The 17,500-nt window shown below is 41.5% G+C and overlaps 2 protein-coding genes across 2 annotated transcripts in view; one reads left to right on the top strand and one right to left on the bottom strand.

Annotated features, from left to right (window-relative positions):
* The window catches only part of tspan12 (tetraspanin 12), a 32,716-nt gene extending 30,474 nt beyond the window's left edge, over positions 1–2,242 (bottom strand). The window contains exon 1 of the mRNA XM_028571273.1: positions 1,524–2,242. Within this exon, the coding sequence (XP_028427074.1) occupies positions 1,524–1,589 (66 nt within the window). The 5' untranslated portion in view covers positions 1,590–2,242. The remainder of the gene's footprint in view (positions 1–1,523) is intronic.
* Positions 2,243–3,862: 1,620 nt separating this feature from the next.
* Positions 3,863–17,500, top strand: part of ing3 (inhibitor of growth family, member 3) — a 21,477-nt gene continuing 7,839 nt past the window's right edge. Inside the window, 8 exon segments of the mRNA XM_028570663.1 lie at positions 3,863–4,005; positions 4,146–4,217; positions 6,514–6,614; positions 9,829–9,894; positions 10,415–10,511; positions 13,075–13,146; positions 15,096–15,212; positions 16,838–17,004. Coding sequence (XP_028426464.1) covers positions 3,978–4,005; positions 4,146–4,217; positions 6,514–6,614; positions 9,829–9,894; positions 10,415–10,511; positions 13,075–13,146; positions 15,096–15,212; positions 16,838–17,004 — 720 coding nt within the window. The 5' untranslated portion in view covers positions 3,863–3,977.

Here is a 17,500-nt window from a genome sequence, read left to right as displayed (position 1 = left end):
GAGATAAACAGGTCACATCAGCTGCAGAACAGGCTCAGTGCAGCCAAACAGTATGCACAATCCTCACTGAGGTAACACACACACACACACACACACACACACACTGAGATAACACACACTGTCACTCAGAACACACTGAGGGTAAAAACACTAGCATCAAACACCAATACACAAATTACTAACTTTCTAATCTTTACAGTTTGAACAATTTGAGTGACTTGACACTACTCAACAGTTTATTTAAGGAAAAAATATAGATTGTATAATATACCAATTTTTACATAAGGTAAAGAAGAATAATGAAAATCAGCAGTTTTCTTCAATAAAGTATTTTGTCTCTAGTAATTTATGGAATTACTGGGAAATAAACTAAAGGTACATACATAACAGTACCAGAGAATAGTGTGACTAATCCTGCCTCTCTCCAGCATCATGTGACAAGTTTTCTTCATCACATTGGATGTCTTCATCATCTCTAAATACTAATGAATGTGGTGTTTCTATTGCTTTCACCTCCATTACTTTCTGAAAAACAGTAAGAACACAGTTTTACTATAGTAAAGATATAGTGTTTTTCCCTTTTTTTATATCTGTGTACATAACCTCAGACATCTTACCTGGACATGTTGGTATCTTTGCTCTTTTACCTGTTTCTCTCAAACAGTACAGTGTATAATGGTTTCATTCTTATTTGGTGTTTGTATACAAAAAAAGTCTTTCTGATCTTTCTCTGTATAAATACCATATATGTTCACTAACTAGTCTAAAACTAGACACCTGCTGAGGCTTTCAGCTAGAATCCCAATCAGCAGTGTTTGATAGGCACCAGACTGAGATCTATTCTGTGTTGAATGTGTGGTTAACAGTGTTGACAGCAGTGTGTTAGCATCTGAACAAAGTGCTGTAGATCTACAGTGTTGTGCAGGTTGAGGTTAAAGTCCTGGGATAAGTGTGGAGAGTTTAGAAAACTGTGTTCAAGCGATGAGAAACCAACTAGAGTTTGGTCCACATGAACTGCTGCTGTGTAGACTGGAGTTAGAGTTTTAAACATGTGACTCCAGTTGTGCCCACTGTCGTCTAGCAATCGAAAAAAACTGTAATACTAACAGCGAACTTCCACTCCATCTTTTTCATGTAGTTGACCTGACGTGTTTCCATCTGATGCTCCTTTATCTTCCACATCACGTTTCAGAGGAAAGTATTTTACTACATGGTCTAAATATAGCCTATAACTGGGTCAAAGTATGTGGAAACACACGGACGGATACATTTCACATCTTAAATTAACTCATCTCCTCCATTTCACATTATCCACAAGGGGAAGTTATCTGTCTCTATCAATTTGTTTCATAATTTCACATAAAGGCACACGTTGTTTTCGCATTTTTACGACTATCTGTGTCGGATGAATGCTGTGTAATGTGTGTGTGTGTGTGTGTGTGTGTGTGTGTGTGTGTGTGTGTGTGTGTGTGTGTGTGTCATGTGTAGTTATATAAGATCCGAGTGGGATCCTCTCCTCTCACCCAGAACAGCAGGTTGATCGCGTACAGCAGACAGCGCAGACACCTCACCGCGTCCTCGCGAGCCATCCCGCCGCCGTGCTGCTCACCTGAGCCCGGGACACCATGGCAACATGCTCACTGCAAACACACAACAACCCGGAGCCCCCCGGAGACACTGGGACCGTGCAGGGAGAAGCGCGTCCGCTCCGTGCGTAAAAGCCGAACCCGAACCTGCATTCCGCTCTCACTCGGCTCTGTCCGGAGTCTGGTTTCAGCAGCTCGGCTTTATCCGTGACAAGGTCCAGGAAAGTTCCACAACAGGTGGTTTCTTACTTTCCCTCCGCCCGTCAGCCCCGCCGGGATGATGGAGTGTGCGGAGCTGACATTTCCAAACCAATCATCACTCACTTAGCAGCGGAGACACGCAGCGCGCGGATGAGGTTTTGAAACACGGTTATGCTCGGGAGTTATTTCGCGTTAAGATTAGTTATGGGATCCCCAAACTCCAAAGCGAAACTCCAACGCTGGAAACCTCACATTGAAAACTAAAGGGAAGTTTACAGACATCCAGCAGTGTGCGTTAAATCCTCTTCAACACGCTCCAAAGTCAGATTTTTGTCGCGTAAAAGTTCCCCTCGCTGCGTAAAAGCCGAGCTGAAAGTCCGCAGGCTCGGGTGTGTTTGTGTCTGAGCCCGGAGCAGCCTGGAGGGGGGCGGGGCGCTGTCCCGTCCTGCTGCTGCTTCTTCTTCTTAATTAAATGCGAGTAGCAGCATTCTCCCCCCTCCCCCCCCCCCTCCCTCCTCACCCGTCAGGGAGTCCTGGGGGAGGAGGGAGGAATGTGTCCGCCTCCAGCCGCAGAGCCGCGGGGGGGTCAGCAGGCCAACACTCATCTCTCTGTTGTTGTGTTGGAGAGGAAACGGCAAAGAGACACGGAGAGAGGGGGGCCTCTGCTGGCTGGGGGTAGATACTAGACAGGCAGACAGGTTAGAGAGACAGACAGGCAGGTAGGTTAGAGAGACAGACAGGCAGGTTAGAGAGACAGACAGGCAGGCAGGTTAGAAAAACAGACAGGCAGGTTAGAGAGACAGACAGAGAAAGACAGACAAAAAGACCAAAAGATAGACAGACAGACAGGCAGAGAGACAGGCAAAAAGACAGATAGAGAGACAGGTTAGAGAGACAGACAAAAAGACAGACAGGCAGACAGACAGAAAGACAGACAGACAGAACTGTTTAAAACCTAAGTTTTGACCCCTATAGGGTATAATATGTTGTTATTGTGTGTATGCAGATTATTATAATAATTAGTATTTTAATTATATTATTATTATATATTATATATATATTATATATTATTATTATTATTATTATTATTATTAGGCTACTTCTGTGATTAATAAACATTTAATTCTTGAATCTCAAATGTGGTTTTTTTCTGTGAAGATTTTAACCAAATTGAATGTTTTTATTCATCATATAGAGCCAATATATCTCTACACTGTGCTTCAAATATACTCACCACATCTATTCTATGACATACAGCAGACACAACAGAGACAATATATTCAATATCTGTATATCAACTTAAAATAACAAGAGAACTAGTTGCATGAATTATTTTGTGTTTGATTGTGCTGCTAATGATAATAGTTGAGTATGTAATAGATGTGTTTATAGTGTTGGCCTACATACTATTACTCTTATAATAACAGTAGTATGGTATATGTTATTTTTTATACAGCTTGTGTTTTCTATTCTTTATCTATTTATTGTGTATTTTTCTTATTCTTGTTGTGTTACATTTTTTTGAGCCTTTGTAAAAAGGGAATTAGGGATCAATAAAGTCTATATATATATATATATATATATATGCTGCTGAACAAGATTGTGTCATATGATGTCATTTTAAACACACATTAACGACAAAAAGTGGCAAAAACCTCGAACGGAGAGACAAAAAATGTTGGAAAAACAGACAAAAACGTCTGAAAAAGAGACAGAAAAAGAAATATGTATATATATATATATATATATATATATATATATATATATATATATATACATATTAAAAATGTTGCAAATAAAGAGACACGGAGGAAGAGTGGAGGTAATTATCAGCAATATAATCACAAATATCAACACAGATCGATGACAAACTATTGATTCTAACATTTACAATAAAACAATTAAATACTTCAAATTAAATCATTTTCGGATGTTTTTACAAATGAAAAGAGCTACGCGCGTTTTAAACAACAACTCCCATAAGGCATCTCTTCTTAGAACGCAAATCAACGCGCGTAAGTTTCAACCAATCAGAACACCGACAGCCGTTTGCGTCACAATCTCTGACGTCAATTTCCCCGGCGTCTCTTTTTTTTTTTTTTCTGAGCGAGAGAGACACAGCGGCTGGCGGCGCCATATTGAAAGAAGAAAATAGTTCCATAAAACGCGAAATACGTCGAAGTTGCCGCGATGTTGTACCTGGAGGATTACCTCGAGAGTGAGTATGGGACTGTAACCGAGCAGCGGCGGGGTTTTTGGCCCGTTTTCCGCATTAAATGTGTGTTATTTGTGGGCCAGTTTGGCCCCGGCCGTTAGCCTAGCCGTGCTAACAGTTAGCGGCTGTTTGTCCTTCCTCAGTGATCGAGCAGCTTCCCATGGACCTCCGCGACAGGTTCACGGAAATGAGGGAGATGGACTTACAAGTGCAGAGTACGTACACACACACACACACACACACACACACACACACACACACACACACACACACACACACGTGTATATATACATATACACCCACACACACACCTTTTTAAATGGCAGAATTTTGAATGGAGTTTGGTGAAGCGTTTTTAATAAAAACACACAGGTACGCGCACGCACAGCTAACGGCTCCGTAACGGAGTAATTAGCATGTTAGCTGAGCTGGTGACGTTCTGTTGTCACCATGGAAACAGCAGACGGAAGTTTAGTTTAGGCGTCATTCCCCAAGAAAATGTGACATTTTTCAATAAAAAAAAAACATATTTCCCCATGCATTTTGTCTCTCTTTGTAGTGGAAGTCTGTCCCTTTTTTGTGGTAGTTTTGTGTGTGTTTTTCTCATCATGTTGGACCGTTATCATCACACCGGGTCTAACGTTAGAGCAGATATTAAAATCATTAACACTCCAACAGCTTACAGACAAAAGTTAAAGCTAAAGAAGTCTAACTAACAATCATTAGATCTGAGAAAAATCTTGTGGTGCTGCACGTAAACGTGTGTGTGTCTCTCTCTCTCTCTCTCTCTCTCTCTCTCTCTCTCTCTCTCTCTCTCTCTCTGTGTGTGTGTGTGTGTGTGTGTGTGTGTGTGTGTGTGTGTGTGTGTGTGTGTGTGTGTGTGTCCAGTGGCAAATTTGACCGAGGAAGCCAGTGAGCTTAGTATGTATACTTGCTCCATCGTATGTCTGACAAATGAGCTTTGTTTCAGGATTGTAGTTTGCAAGTTCCCGCATCACCACAGCAGTTATGGCTTCAGCATCTCGTTCAAGGCAAGGCAAGGCAGCTTTATTTATATAGCACATTTCAGCAACAGGGCAATTCAAAGTGCTTTACATAAAACATTAAAGAGCAGTTAGAAAACAATTAAAAAACAATAATAAACAAATTAAAAACAAAAGACAAGAATAAAATTGATAGTGCAGTATAAGAATAGAAGTTACAGTGCAGTATAAGAAATTAAAGTTAATAAAATAGATTATTTAAAGAAAAGCAACATCAAAAAGATAGGTCTTTAGCTTAGATTTATAAGACCTGAGAGTTGCAGCGGACCTGCAGGTTTCTGGGAGTTTGTTCCAGATATGTGGAGCATAAAAACTGAACGCTGCTTCCCCTGTTTAGTTCTGACTCTGGGGACAACAAGTAGACCTGTCCCAGACCACCTGAGAGGTCTGGGTGGGTCATAATGTAGTAACAGATCAGAAATGTATTTTGGCCCTAAACCGTTTAGTGATTTATAAACCAGTAAAAGTATTTTGAAATCAATTCTTTGAGGCACCGGAAGCCAGTGTAGAGACTTCAGTACTGGAGTGATGTGATCCACTTTCCTGGTTTTAGTGAGGACTCGAGCAGCAGCATCTGAATCAGCTGCAGCTGTCTGATAGATTTTTTAGGGAGACCTGTAAAGACCCCGTTACAGTAGTCAAGTCTACTGAAGATAAAAGCATGGACAAGTTTTTCCAGGTCCTGCTGAGACATAAGCCCTTTAACCCTTGATATATTTTTAAGGTGATAATAGGCTGATTTTTTAATTATGTTAATGTGGCTTTTACAATCCAGGTCTGAGTCCATGACTACACCAAGATTTCTGGCTTTGTCTGTTGTTTTTAACATTGTCGTTTGAAGCTGAGTGCTGACCTTTAATCGTTCCTCTTTTGCTCCAAAAACAACCACCTCCGTTTTTTCTTCATTTAATTTAAGAAAGTTCTGGCACATCCAATCATTAATCTGTTCAATGCACATATTTAATTGTTGTATTGGGCTATAGTTCCCTGGCGATAAGGTTATGTAAATTTGTGTGTCATCCGCATAACTATGGTAACTTATTTTGTTGTTTTCCATAATCTGAGCCAGTAGAAGCATGTAGATGTTGAACAGAAGAGGCCCCAGAACTAACTAACGTCAAAGAAACCAAGAAACCGCCGCTCACGTATCATTCCCTTTTTATTTACGTAGCGGTTTCTCTCACTAGGACTCTAGAGTCACTACTCGCTCCAAAGATAATCACCAGCACTCTCTCACTCTCTCTACCACACACTCCCCACACACACATGCAGCTCGCTCAACGCAAACATCAGGCCACTTTTAAGGCTACGGCGAGAGCTCAGCGTGGAGCCTCAGCACAACTGTAAAACGTTGTGTCCGACCGACAGTCATCAGAACGTAAATGTGTCTGTTTTATAATTTAGACTCTTATTTTGTGAAGCGAGTGTGGCAGCTTACTTCCTGCGTGTTTGTCTTTGTCCCGTTGAGACGCCACGGACCAGCTGGAGCAGAAGGTGATCGAGTTCTTCGTCAACGCGAAGAAGAACAAGCCCGAGTGGAGAGAAGAGCAGATGGAGGTCATTAAAAAGGTCAGGAACCCTTTAGTCACGCTGTAAACACACCTTTCATCTGTGCTCTTTATTAGGGCTGGATCCCAATATTCCTTCCATGGGTTACGTTACATGTCATTTAGCTGACGCTTTTATCCAAAGCGACTTACAATCGCTATATATCAGAGTTCGCACGCCTCTGGAGCAACTAGGGTCTAAGTGTCTTGCTCAGGGACACATTGGTTGATGTATCTCAGTGGGATTCGAACCCGGGTCTCCTGCACCAAAGACATTGTGTCATATCTACTGCTCCATCACCACCCCTCATCCTGCACTCGCATGCAGGCTGAAATTCACCGTGGTGTTTGGTGGAGATTAAGCTGCTTACTGAATGTCCGCTACAAGCTAGCAGTGAGACAGACACACACACACACAACACCTGTACACACAGTATGCACCTCGCTCGCTAGCTAGCTTAGCTCTGTTCCACAACACCTGTAACGAACACACACACACACACACACACACATATACACACACACACAACACCTGTACACACAGTATGCACCTCGCTCGCTAGCTAGCTTAGCTCTGTTCCACAATACCTGTAACGTATCACACACACACACACACACAACACCTATACACACAGTATGCATAGTCCTTGGACGGACACACACACTTTGTTTATGTAGAAAACTCATTAGCTCTTGCAGAAGCCATTCTTCCTGAGGTCCTTACAACTCTGTTGATCTCATATGAGGGACAGACACACAGTGCCATCAGTGCCGTCATAGGTAATTACAACATTCATAAGACAGGTACAGCTCTAGTCCTGCACAATATATGTCACCTCGCTCGCTAGCTAGCTTAGCTCTGTTCCACAACACCTGTAACGTAACACACACAAATATACACACACATATATACACACACACACACACACACACACACACACACACACACACACACACAGGTACATCAACAGTCTATCATCACATAACATCTGTTTCATCCTGTCAGGACACGTCTCACAATTGAACACCCATTCGTATGTTGTTAATCAAAAGATATTTCATAACTAATTTTATTGCTTTCTTTCTTTAACTGTGTTATTTCTTCAGGTAACACATTCCATTCTTGCCATGCTCTGTACATGACCATTCGTTTAAACAGTATTTGTCCTAGCTTTTGGGAAGATAGTTAACGTTATGCCCGTGCGTATAATGCCGATGCAGTGAGGCGCCGACTGGGCATTCATTCACACACACCACGTCTGTCGTTACTCGTCAGACTCGTCAGGTCTCTCCGTTTGTTTTGAATGCCTGCAGCAAAACAGTCAAGTCTGCTTCAACTTTAGGAGAAAAGCAACCTGAGGAAGACCTGAGGAAGACCTGAGACTGTGTGACGAGTGACGGCCGACTGGGTTTTTTGAAAGAATACTCAGCCAAAGCTCAAGATAGTACTACCACTCGGGCCAATGCAGTATTGGCTAGGGCTGGTCCGAATACCATTTTTTGAGCTTCGAAGCTTTAGTAGTAATGAGCATCGAATATTGGAAGCTTCGGAGAGAGGGGCTGAACATATTATTATCTCTAATAAAGGCAGGAATCTCTGTCTCTGTTTGCATTTTGATTATTTTGAGAACCTTTCATCCAAACGACTTCACAAGGGAGTGCAGCAGTGTCGTATTTAGTGCAATATAGACACAGGCCAGACGCGTTCAGAATTAATAAACTTTGACACTTTGTGACGTCGCTGTAACCTCGATAAAACTTCCACTCATGAGTGTTTTTATAACTTTAAAGCATTAAATCTTTAAAATCTACAGCCATGTACACAACTGTTAGAGAGTAACAGAAAATAAAACAACTCAGCCGAGAGTGCATACCTGTTGTCGTTGTCCTTTCAGCAACAAAGTGGTATTTTGACCAAAACTTGATTTTCATAAATCCCCAAGAGTCCGAGGAAATGTAATATCCGAGCTTTATATTCCAAAACGATCTCTTCTCCTCACAATGTTGAAGTTTCTGGCCGAATCACAACGGAAAAACGGAAAAACATTTCCGCACTTGTTATCGCCGCTAGCTTCTCTGCCCAGCTCGCTAAATGCTCGAAGTCGGCGTCATCGTGTACCGACAGTCTCTTCTTCTTCTTCTTCTTCTTCTTTGTAGTTTATAGGCGGTTGGCAAACCAACTTAAATGTGCATTACCGCCACCAACTGGACTGGAGTGTGAACGAGAGATAAATGCAGAAAATAAATAAACCAAAATAAAATTTAAAAAAACAAATATTCTAATGTCAAATTTTCCATTCGAATACCAATCCACCAAACGAATATTTGAAAATTCGGGTCCATCCCTAGTAATGGCACTACAATAAATGCATCTTTACCTTTTTTATCAATTCACCTGTAAACGACACCCGGCTGCTACAGTATAACGTCAACCGTACAACATTTCTCCGTTCTAGGCCGAGAGAGACCTCGTAGTGCTGCGTTCGTTTCTCCGTTCTAGGCCGAGAGAGACCACGTAGTGCTGCGTTCGTTTCTCCGTTCTAGGCCGAGAGAGACCACGTAGTGCTGCGTTCGTTTCTCCGTTCTAGGCCGAGAGAGACCTCGTAGTGCTGCGTTCGTTTCTCCATTCTAGGCCGAGAGAGACCACGTGTGGTGCTGCGTTCGTTTCTCCGTTCTGGGCGAGAGAGACCACGTGGTGCTGCGTTCGTTTCTCCGTTCTGGGCCGAGAGACCACGTGGTGCTGCGTTCGTTTCTCCGTTCTGGGCGAGAGAGACCTCGTGGTGCTGCGTTCATTTCTCCGTTCTGGGCGAGAGAGACCTCGTGGTGCTGCGTTCGTTTCTCCGTTCTAGGGCGAGAGAGACCTCGTGGTGCTGCGTTCGTTTCTCCGTTCTGGGCGAGAGAGACCTCGTGGTGCTGCGTTCGTTTCTCCGTTCTAGGCCGAGAGAGACCTCGTAGTGCTGCGTTCATTAGCCGGCGGCTGTTAGACCACGTGAATTTCAGCCTGCATGCACACTTTTTTCACAAAACAAACCTACGAATATTTGGATCCAGCCCTACTCGAGTTGTTTTTAAATCCTGTTTTGTTAAGAGTTTTGTTCAGAGCTCACCTGAGTGACGCCCGTCCCTCTGCAGCTGTTATTATTATTATTATTATTATTATTATTATTATTATTATTATTATTATTATTATTATTATTATTTGTTATTATTATTGATTATTATGAACTGTGTTTCAGGATTATTACAAAGCTTTGGAAGATGCAGATGAGAAAGTCCAGCTGGCCAATCAGATTTATGATCTGGTGAGTATAGAAAAGTGACACACATAGACGCACACAGAGACATACACACACAGACACACACACACAGAGACACACAGAGAGACATGCACACACACAGACACGCACACACACAGAGAGAGACATGCACACAGAGACCCACACGCAGATACACACACAAACACACACACACACAGACAGACACTCTCACACACAAACACACACACACACAGACACACTCACACACACAGAGAGACATGCACACAGACACACACACACACACAGAGATGCACACAGAGACACACACACAGATACACACATGCAGATACACACATGCAGATACATACACAAACACACACACAGACACACACACACACACACAGAGAGAGAGAGAGAGACACACACACACACACAGGCAGAACGTTGGTTGGACTGACAGGACATCTGGTTCTCTAGTTGTTGTGAGCTAAGTGTGTGTGTGTGTGTGTGTGCGTGTGTGTGTGTGTGTGTGTGTGTGTGTGTGTGTGTGTGTGTGTGTGTCCAGGTGGACCGTCACCTGCGTAAGCTGGACCAGGAACTGGCCAAGTTCAAGATGGAGCTGGAGGCCGACAACGCCGGCATCACCGAGATCCTGGAGAGACGTGAGTCACCGCCACACGTCTTCACAGGGTCCACCCCTTCTCGCTCTCGACTAGTGCCCGATTCAGTGCTTTTAGTAGGGGTGGGAATCACCATATCATCACCATACCATATCATCACCATACCATATCATCACCATACCATATCATCACCATATCATCACCATACCATATCATCACCATACCATATCATCACCATATCATATCATCACCATACCATATCATCACCATACCATATCATCACCATATCATCACCATACCATATCATATCATCACCATACCATATCATCACCATATCATACCATACCATATCATCACCATACCATATCATCACCATACCATATCATCACCATACCATATCATCACCATACCATCATCATCACCATATCATCACCATACCATATCATCACCATACCATATCATCACCATACCATATCATCACCATACCATATCATCACCATATCATCACCATACCATATCATCACCATACCATATCATCACCATATCACCATACCATATCATCACCATACCATATCATCACCATACCATATCATCACCATATCACCATACCATATCATCACCATACCATATCATCACCATACCATATCATCACCATACCATATCATCACAATACCATATCATCATCACCATACCATATCATCACCATACCATATCATCACCATATCACCATACCATATCATCACCATACCATATCATCACCATACCATATCATCACCATACCATATCATCACCATACCATATCATCACCATACCATCACCATACCATATCATCACCATACCATATCATCACCATACCATATCATCACCATATCATCACCATATCATCACCATACCATGTCATCACCATACCATATCATCACCATACCATATCATCACCATACCATATCATCACCACCATACCATACCATATCACCACCATACCATATCATCACCACCATACCATATCATCACCACCATACCATATCACCACCATACCATATCATCACCATACCATACCATATCATCACCATACCATATCATCACCATACCATATCATCACCATATCATCACCACCATACCATACCATATCATCACCATACCATATCATCACCACCATACCATATCATCACCACCATACCATATCATCACCATACCATATCATCACCATACCATATCATCACCATACCATATCACCATACCATATCATCTCCATATCATCACCATATCATCACCATACCATATCATCACCATATCATCACCATACCATATCATCTCCATACCATATCATCACCATATCATATCATCACCATATCATCTCCATACCATATCCTCACGATGCCATATCACCATACGACATCATCACCATACGACATCATCACCATACCATATCATCACCATACCATATCATCACCATACGACATCATCACCATACCATATCATCACTATACCATACCATATCATCACCATACCATATCATCACCATACCGTATCCTCACAATACTTATGTCACGATACTATGTTTTTGCGATTTTAAAGATCTTACAATATTCTGCGATATATTACCATTTATTACCTTTTTTTCCAACTTCAGATTTTTCCCAATTTCAAATGACAAACAAAACTGTCAACATCTGTTTTATCTAAAAAGAAAAAGATGTCTGTTTGTTCATCTCACTTCTGTTGTATTGCTGCAAGTTCAGATTGTCAAGCAGACAGACTGACCATCACATATATTATAATAATAGATCCATACTTGGCGTCTGTGTATCAATACAGTATTGCCACGGAAAATATTGCGATACTACGCTGAATCAAATTTTTTATTTTTATTTTTCCCACCCCTAGTAATAATAATAAATAAATAATATAAATGAGACCATACAGTATGTGGCTCCTACAGTACCGGTGTCTAAGCCGAGTCACTCTGACGTGTTTTTAATATTAATAAAAGAGGATTATTAGTTTACTGATTTATATCTTGTCAGCAGATGTGTGTTTTTGACTAATTTTAAAGGAGGGAGATGTTTGTGAGCACTGAAACTAAGACAAGAACAAGTGTTTGTGGCCTTTTTTTTTTCTTGAGAAAATAACCCCAGATCTGTCAACCTGCTTTCAGCTTTCATACGTTTTGAAAAAACCTGGAAAAGTTATGGAATGTGAAAAATGCAAACTCCAGGCATGGAAAGGTTTTGGAAACATAAAAAGACCCAGAAAGTTTTGGAAAAGTCACATAATCACAGCATAATAACATGTGATTAATAAATGTATTTTCTCGTGGACTTAACCTCAGCGTTGTATTCAGGGAGAGATATAATGAATCCCTCTATGATCCACATTCGTTATCATTCAGTTATAGTTAAACCTCTGAGGGGAAACTTTAACACTGATTAGTATTCTTATTGGAGAATGTCGTCTGACATTTTCAGGAAAACACAGTCGTGGAAACTTGCCGAAAAGTATTGGTTAAAATGTGTCTGAACCCATTGCTTTGAGTGTCTTTCTGCTTCAGCATTGACTGAATTAAATGTCCTTTTTTTTAATGTCTTCTTCTCGTCTTCGTCCTCAGGGTCTTTGGAGATGGACAGTCCGTCTCAGCCGGTCAACAACCACCACGTCCACTCACACACCGCCTCTGAGAGTGAGTACTGACCCATATCAATACTCCCTGTATTACTCAGAGCAGCTGTCTGGCAGATTGATCAACTCTATCTTATACAGAAACACACATTCCAGTTGTTACATAGGCCATTTCTTTTTAATGTTTTACATCCAGCTGTCTCTTATTCGTACACTTGAGTTTCATGTTACATACAACAGTTACACTCAAACTTTTTTCACTAATGTACCCCATTTGAATTGTGTTTTTAAGCAAAGTACCTCCTGACCATCACAAAACATTTTTACATCTTTATATATATATATATATATATATATATATATATATATATATATATATATATATATATATATATATATATATATATATACATATACATACAGGAACAGTACAGTGTCGGCAGTGAACAACCTTGTAACTGAAAAACATTTCAAATGTTTAGAATCCATCACTTCATTCATTCATTATTATAGTATAATTATTTTAGGAATTATGCATTACATATGTTTAAATGAGCATTTTGCACGCATACCCACAATTTGAGAAACACTGCCCATAAAACATTACACACACACACACTCAGACACACACACACAGAGACACACACACACACACAGAGAGACACACACACACACACAGAGACACACACACACACACTCAGACACACACACACACACACAGAGACACACACACACACACAGAGACACACACACACACACACAGAGACACACACACACACACACAGACACACACACACACACACACACACACACACACAGAGACACACACACACACAGAGACACACACACACACAGAGACACACACACACACACAGAGACACACACTTCTTACTCATAACTTTGTACTTCATATTTTCCACAGCTGCATCAGTTTGATCCCTTTACACCAACCAACCACACACACCAAAAGTATCAATTTTAAAGCCATATCATTGATAAATCCACTTTCATCGTCTATATCCCAGAGAACTGTGGTTCTGGAAGTTAAAACCCTGTTCTGCTTTCTCTGCAAGGATTTAGATTTAGATAGATGTCTAAACCAGCGAAGTCCAACTCAACTTCTCTAAGAGCCACACTGGAAAATAAGAATCACATTAAGGGCCAGTTATGAAGACTTTATTCACATGTCTCATATAGTCTTCTGACTTACAGTGTTGGTTGACATAAAGCCCCCAAAAAGTAACTTTAAAGACATTAAAGGAAAAAGCCACAAAAGGGTCAAAAACCTCAGGAAAGAATTGTGACAAAATCTTCAGAAAAATCAACAAAACATGAGAAAAAAAAAAAAAAAAAGGATTGTGGGTAGTGTAGTATCTCTACCGTAGCCGTGCTCTCTTACCGAGAGAGCTGCTACCACTGAAGTCTCTGATCGTTTCTGTACCTCGACTATTTTGCCAAACTAAATGTTTTACGGTCCCGGTTCATCTGGTAGCTGGTCGGCTCGGTTCCAGACTTACATCTACAGGGTTCATACGTTTTGAAAAAACCTGGAAAAGTTATGGAATTTGAAAAATGCAAACTCCAGGCCTGGAAGGGTTTTGGAAACATAAAAAGACCCAGAAAGTTTTGGAAAAGTCATGGAATTGTTTTTAACACAGCATAATAATGTGTGATTAATAAATGTATTTTCTCGTGGTCTTAACCTCACCGTTGTATTCAGGGAGAGATATGATGAATCCCTCTATGAACCACAGTCATTATCATTCAGTTATAGTTAAACCTCTGAGGGGAAACTTTAACACTGATTAGTATTCTTACTGGAGAATGTCCACTGACATTTTCAGGAACACGTAGTCATGGAAACATGCCGAAAAGTCATGAAAAAGTATTGGTTATAATGTATATGAACCCTGTTTATATCAGCAACGAATGAAACGTCAACAGAGTTATAGAACGGGGGGAATAATTGGGGAACCAGGGCTGTTGTTAATGGTTGGATGTGTGTTGCAGAGAGGAAGTACAGCGCTCCCACTCACCACACTACCGAACACGTTCCAGAGAAGAAGTTCAAGTCTGAAGCTCTGCTGTCCACGCTCACATCAGACGCCTTCAAGGAGAACACGCCAGGTACCCTGTGTCTCTGTGTGTGTCTCTGTGTGTCTCTGTGTGTGTCTCTGTGTGTGTCTCTGGGTGTGTCTCTGTGTGTGTGTGTGTGTGTGTGTGTGTGTGTGTCTCTGTGTGTGTGTGTGTGTGTGTGTGTGTCTGTGTGTGTGTGTCTCTGTGTGTGTATGTGTCTGTGTGTATGTGTGTGTGTGTGTGTGTCTGTGTGTGTGTGTGTGTGTGTGTGTGTGTGTGTGTGTGTGTGTGTGTGTGTGTGTGTGTGTGTGTGTGTGTGTGTCTCTGTGTGTGTGTATGTGTCTCTGTGTATGTGTGTGTCTCTGCGTGTGTGTCTGTGTGCATCTGCACGTGTGTGTTTCTTTGTCTCTGTGTGAGTTTTTGTGTCTGTGACTGAATTAGTGTTTGAATTAGTCAATTATTTTAAATAAAATAAAATTCACTAATTTGCGAACTACCCATCACTACCCTGTAGGTTATGGTGAGGGTTAGGGTTAGGGGTGGGAATCACCAAAGGTACCACGATACGATATTATCACGATACTTAGGTCACGATACGATATTATTGCGATTTTAAACATATTGCGATATTCTGCAATATATTGCAATTTATTACCTTTTTTCCAACTTCATTATTATGTCCCCAAAGGAAAACTTTGTCAACATCTGTTTGTTCATCTCACATGAATTTTATTGCTGTAAAATGTGACTGTCAAGCTGACTAACTAACCAGCACTTTAATGAACATGTTATAAATGTTGTATACACCTGGCAAACTCAACTGTTTGCATTTTTAATTAAGGTGGACTAGACTGTAATACCAACAGGTATGCACTGCTGTGCTACTACAGGTATTTTTTTTTACAATTAAAATGAGTACAAAAACGGTAGCGACGGAGTCACGTAGCTTGGTTCCGTGTTTTTAGCAAGTGACAAAATCCTTCATTTTCCACAACGTTGTATGGACGCAGGTCTTTGCACATGAAGTAGGCGATGGCTTGAGTTATTTTCTTAGCTCGCTCTGAATTGGGAGGTATCTTTGTCAAGCTAAGTGTCCAGTGTTGGTTGGTTTTTCGGTGGAGCTGGTTTAGCATTAGCTTTACCGTCCTCGGCTAACGCTAACTCTGGATGGTGGCGCGTGAGATGAGCCCTCATGTTTGTGGTATTCCCTGAGTATTTTATTTGCATACGACACTCCTTGCAAATCCCATGTCTCATGTCCATCTCAGTTGTCCCTCCTTGTTAAAAAAAAAAATCCGAAAAAGTCCAAACACTTGATTTAAACGCAGATGGTGCATTTCTGATTTCTTTCTCTGACGCTGCCATGTTTATTTTATCTACATCCGCCTGCACGCTGACAGTCACCCGCTGACCTCACCAGAAAACAAACAGCGCCATCTGGTGGACTGAATAAGCAATTGATTTTATTATTATACTACCAAAAAGTTAAATTCTGATGTGCAATTTAAATAATAAAAGATCGATACTTGGCGCCTGTGTATCGATACAGTATTGCCACGAGAAATATCGCGATACTATGCTGTATCGATTTTTTCCCCCACCCCTAGTAAGGGTTAAGGTTAGGCATTTATGTGTGTCTCTGTGTGTTTTATAACTGAGAGTTGTGTCCCTTGCAGGTTGCCGTACCAACAGCACGTCCTCCGTGTCCACCAACAGCGTGTACAGCGTGAACTCGTCTCAGCCTCTGGCCTCGTACAACCTGAGCTCTCTGCCGGCCGGGCCCGGGGCCGGAGCTGGAGCCATCAGCATGGCAGCCGCACAGGCTGTCCAGGCCACCGCACAGGTCAGGAACTACACACACACACACACACACACACACACAAACACACAAACACACAAACACACACACAGAGACACAGACACACACACACACACACACACACACACACACACACACACACACACACACACACACACACAGAGACACAGACACACACACACACACACACACAGAGACACACACACACACACCGAGACACACACACACACACACACACACACACAGAGACACACACACACACACACACAGACACAATCACAAACCAAACTACCGTATTTTCCGGACTATAAGTCGCACTTTTCTTCCTACTTTGGCTGGTCCTGCGACTTATAGTCAGGTGCGACTTAAATATCAAAATATAAATAATTTAACATGTTTTTACATGTTAATTCATACTGAAAACATTACCGTCTACAGCCACTAGAGGGCGCTCTAGGCTTGTGACAACTAGAACGCTGCTGCTAAAGACAACTGAGAAAGAAAAGAGACAAACTGCAGG

This window comes from Perca flavescens, chromosome 23 (assembly GCF_004354835.1).
Source record: "Perca flavescens isolate YP-PL-M2 chromosome 23, PFLA_1.0, whole genome shotgun sequence".
NCBI lineage: Eukaryota > Metazoa > Chordata > Actinopteri > Perciformes > Percidae > Perca > Perca flavescens.
Note: the sequence above shows the minus strand (reverse complement) of the source record. Positions and strands in the feature narration are given on the sequence as shown.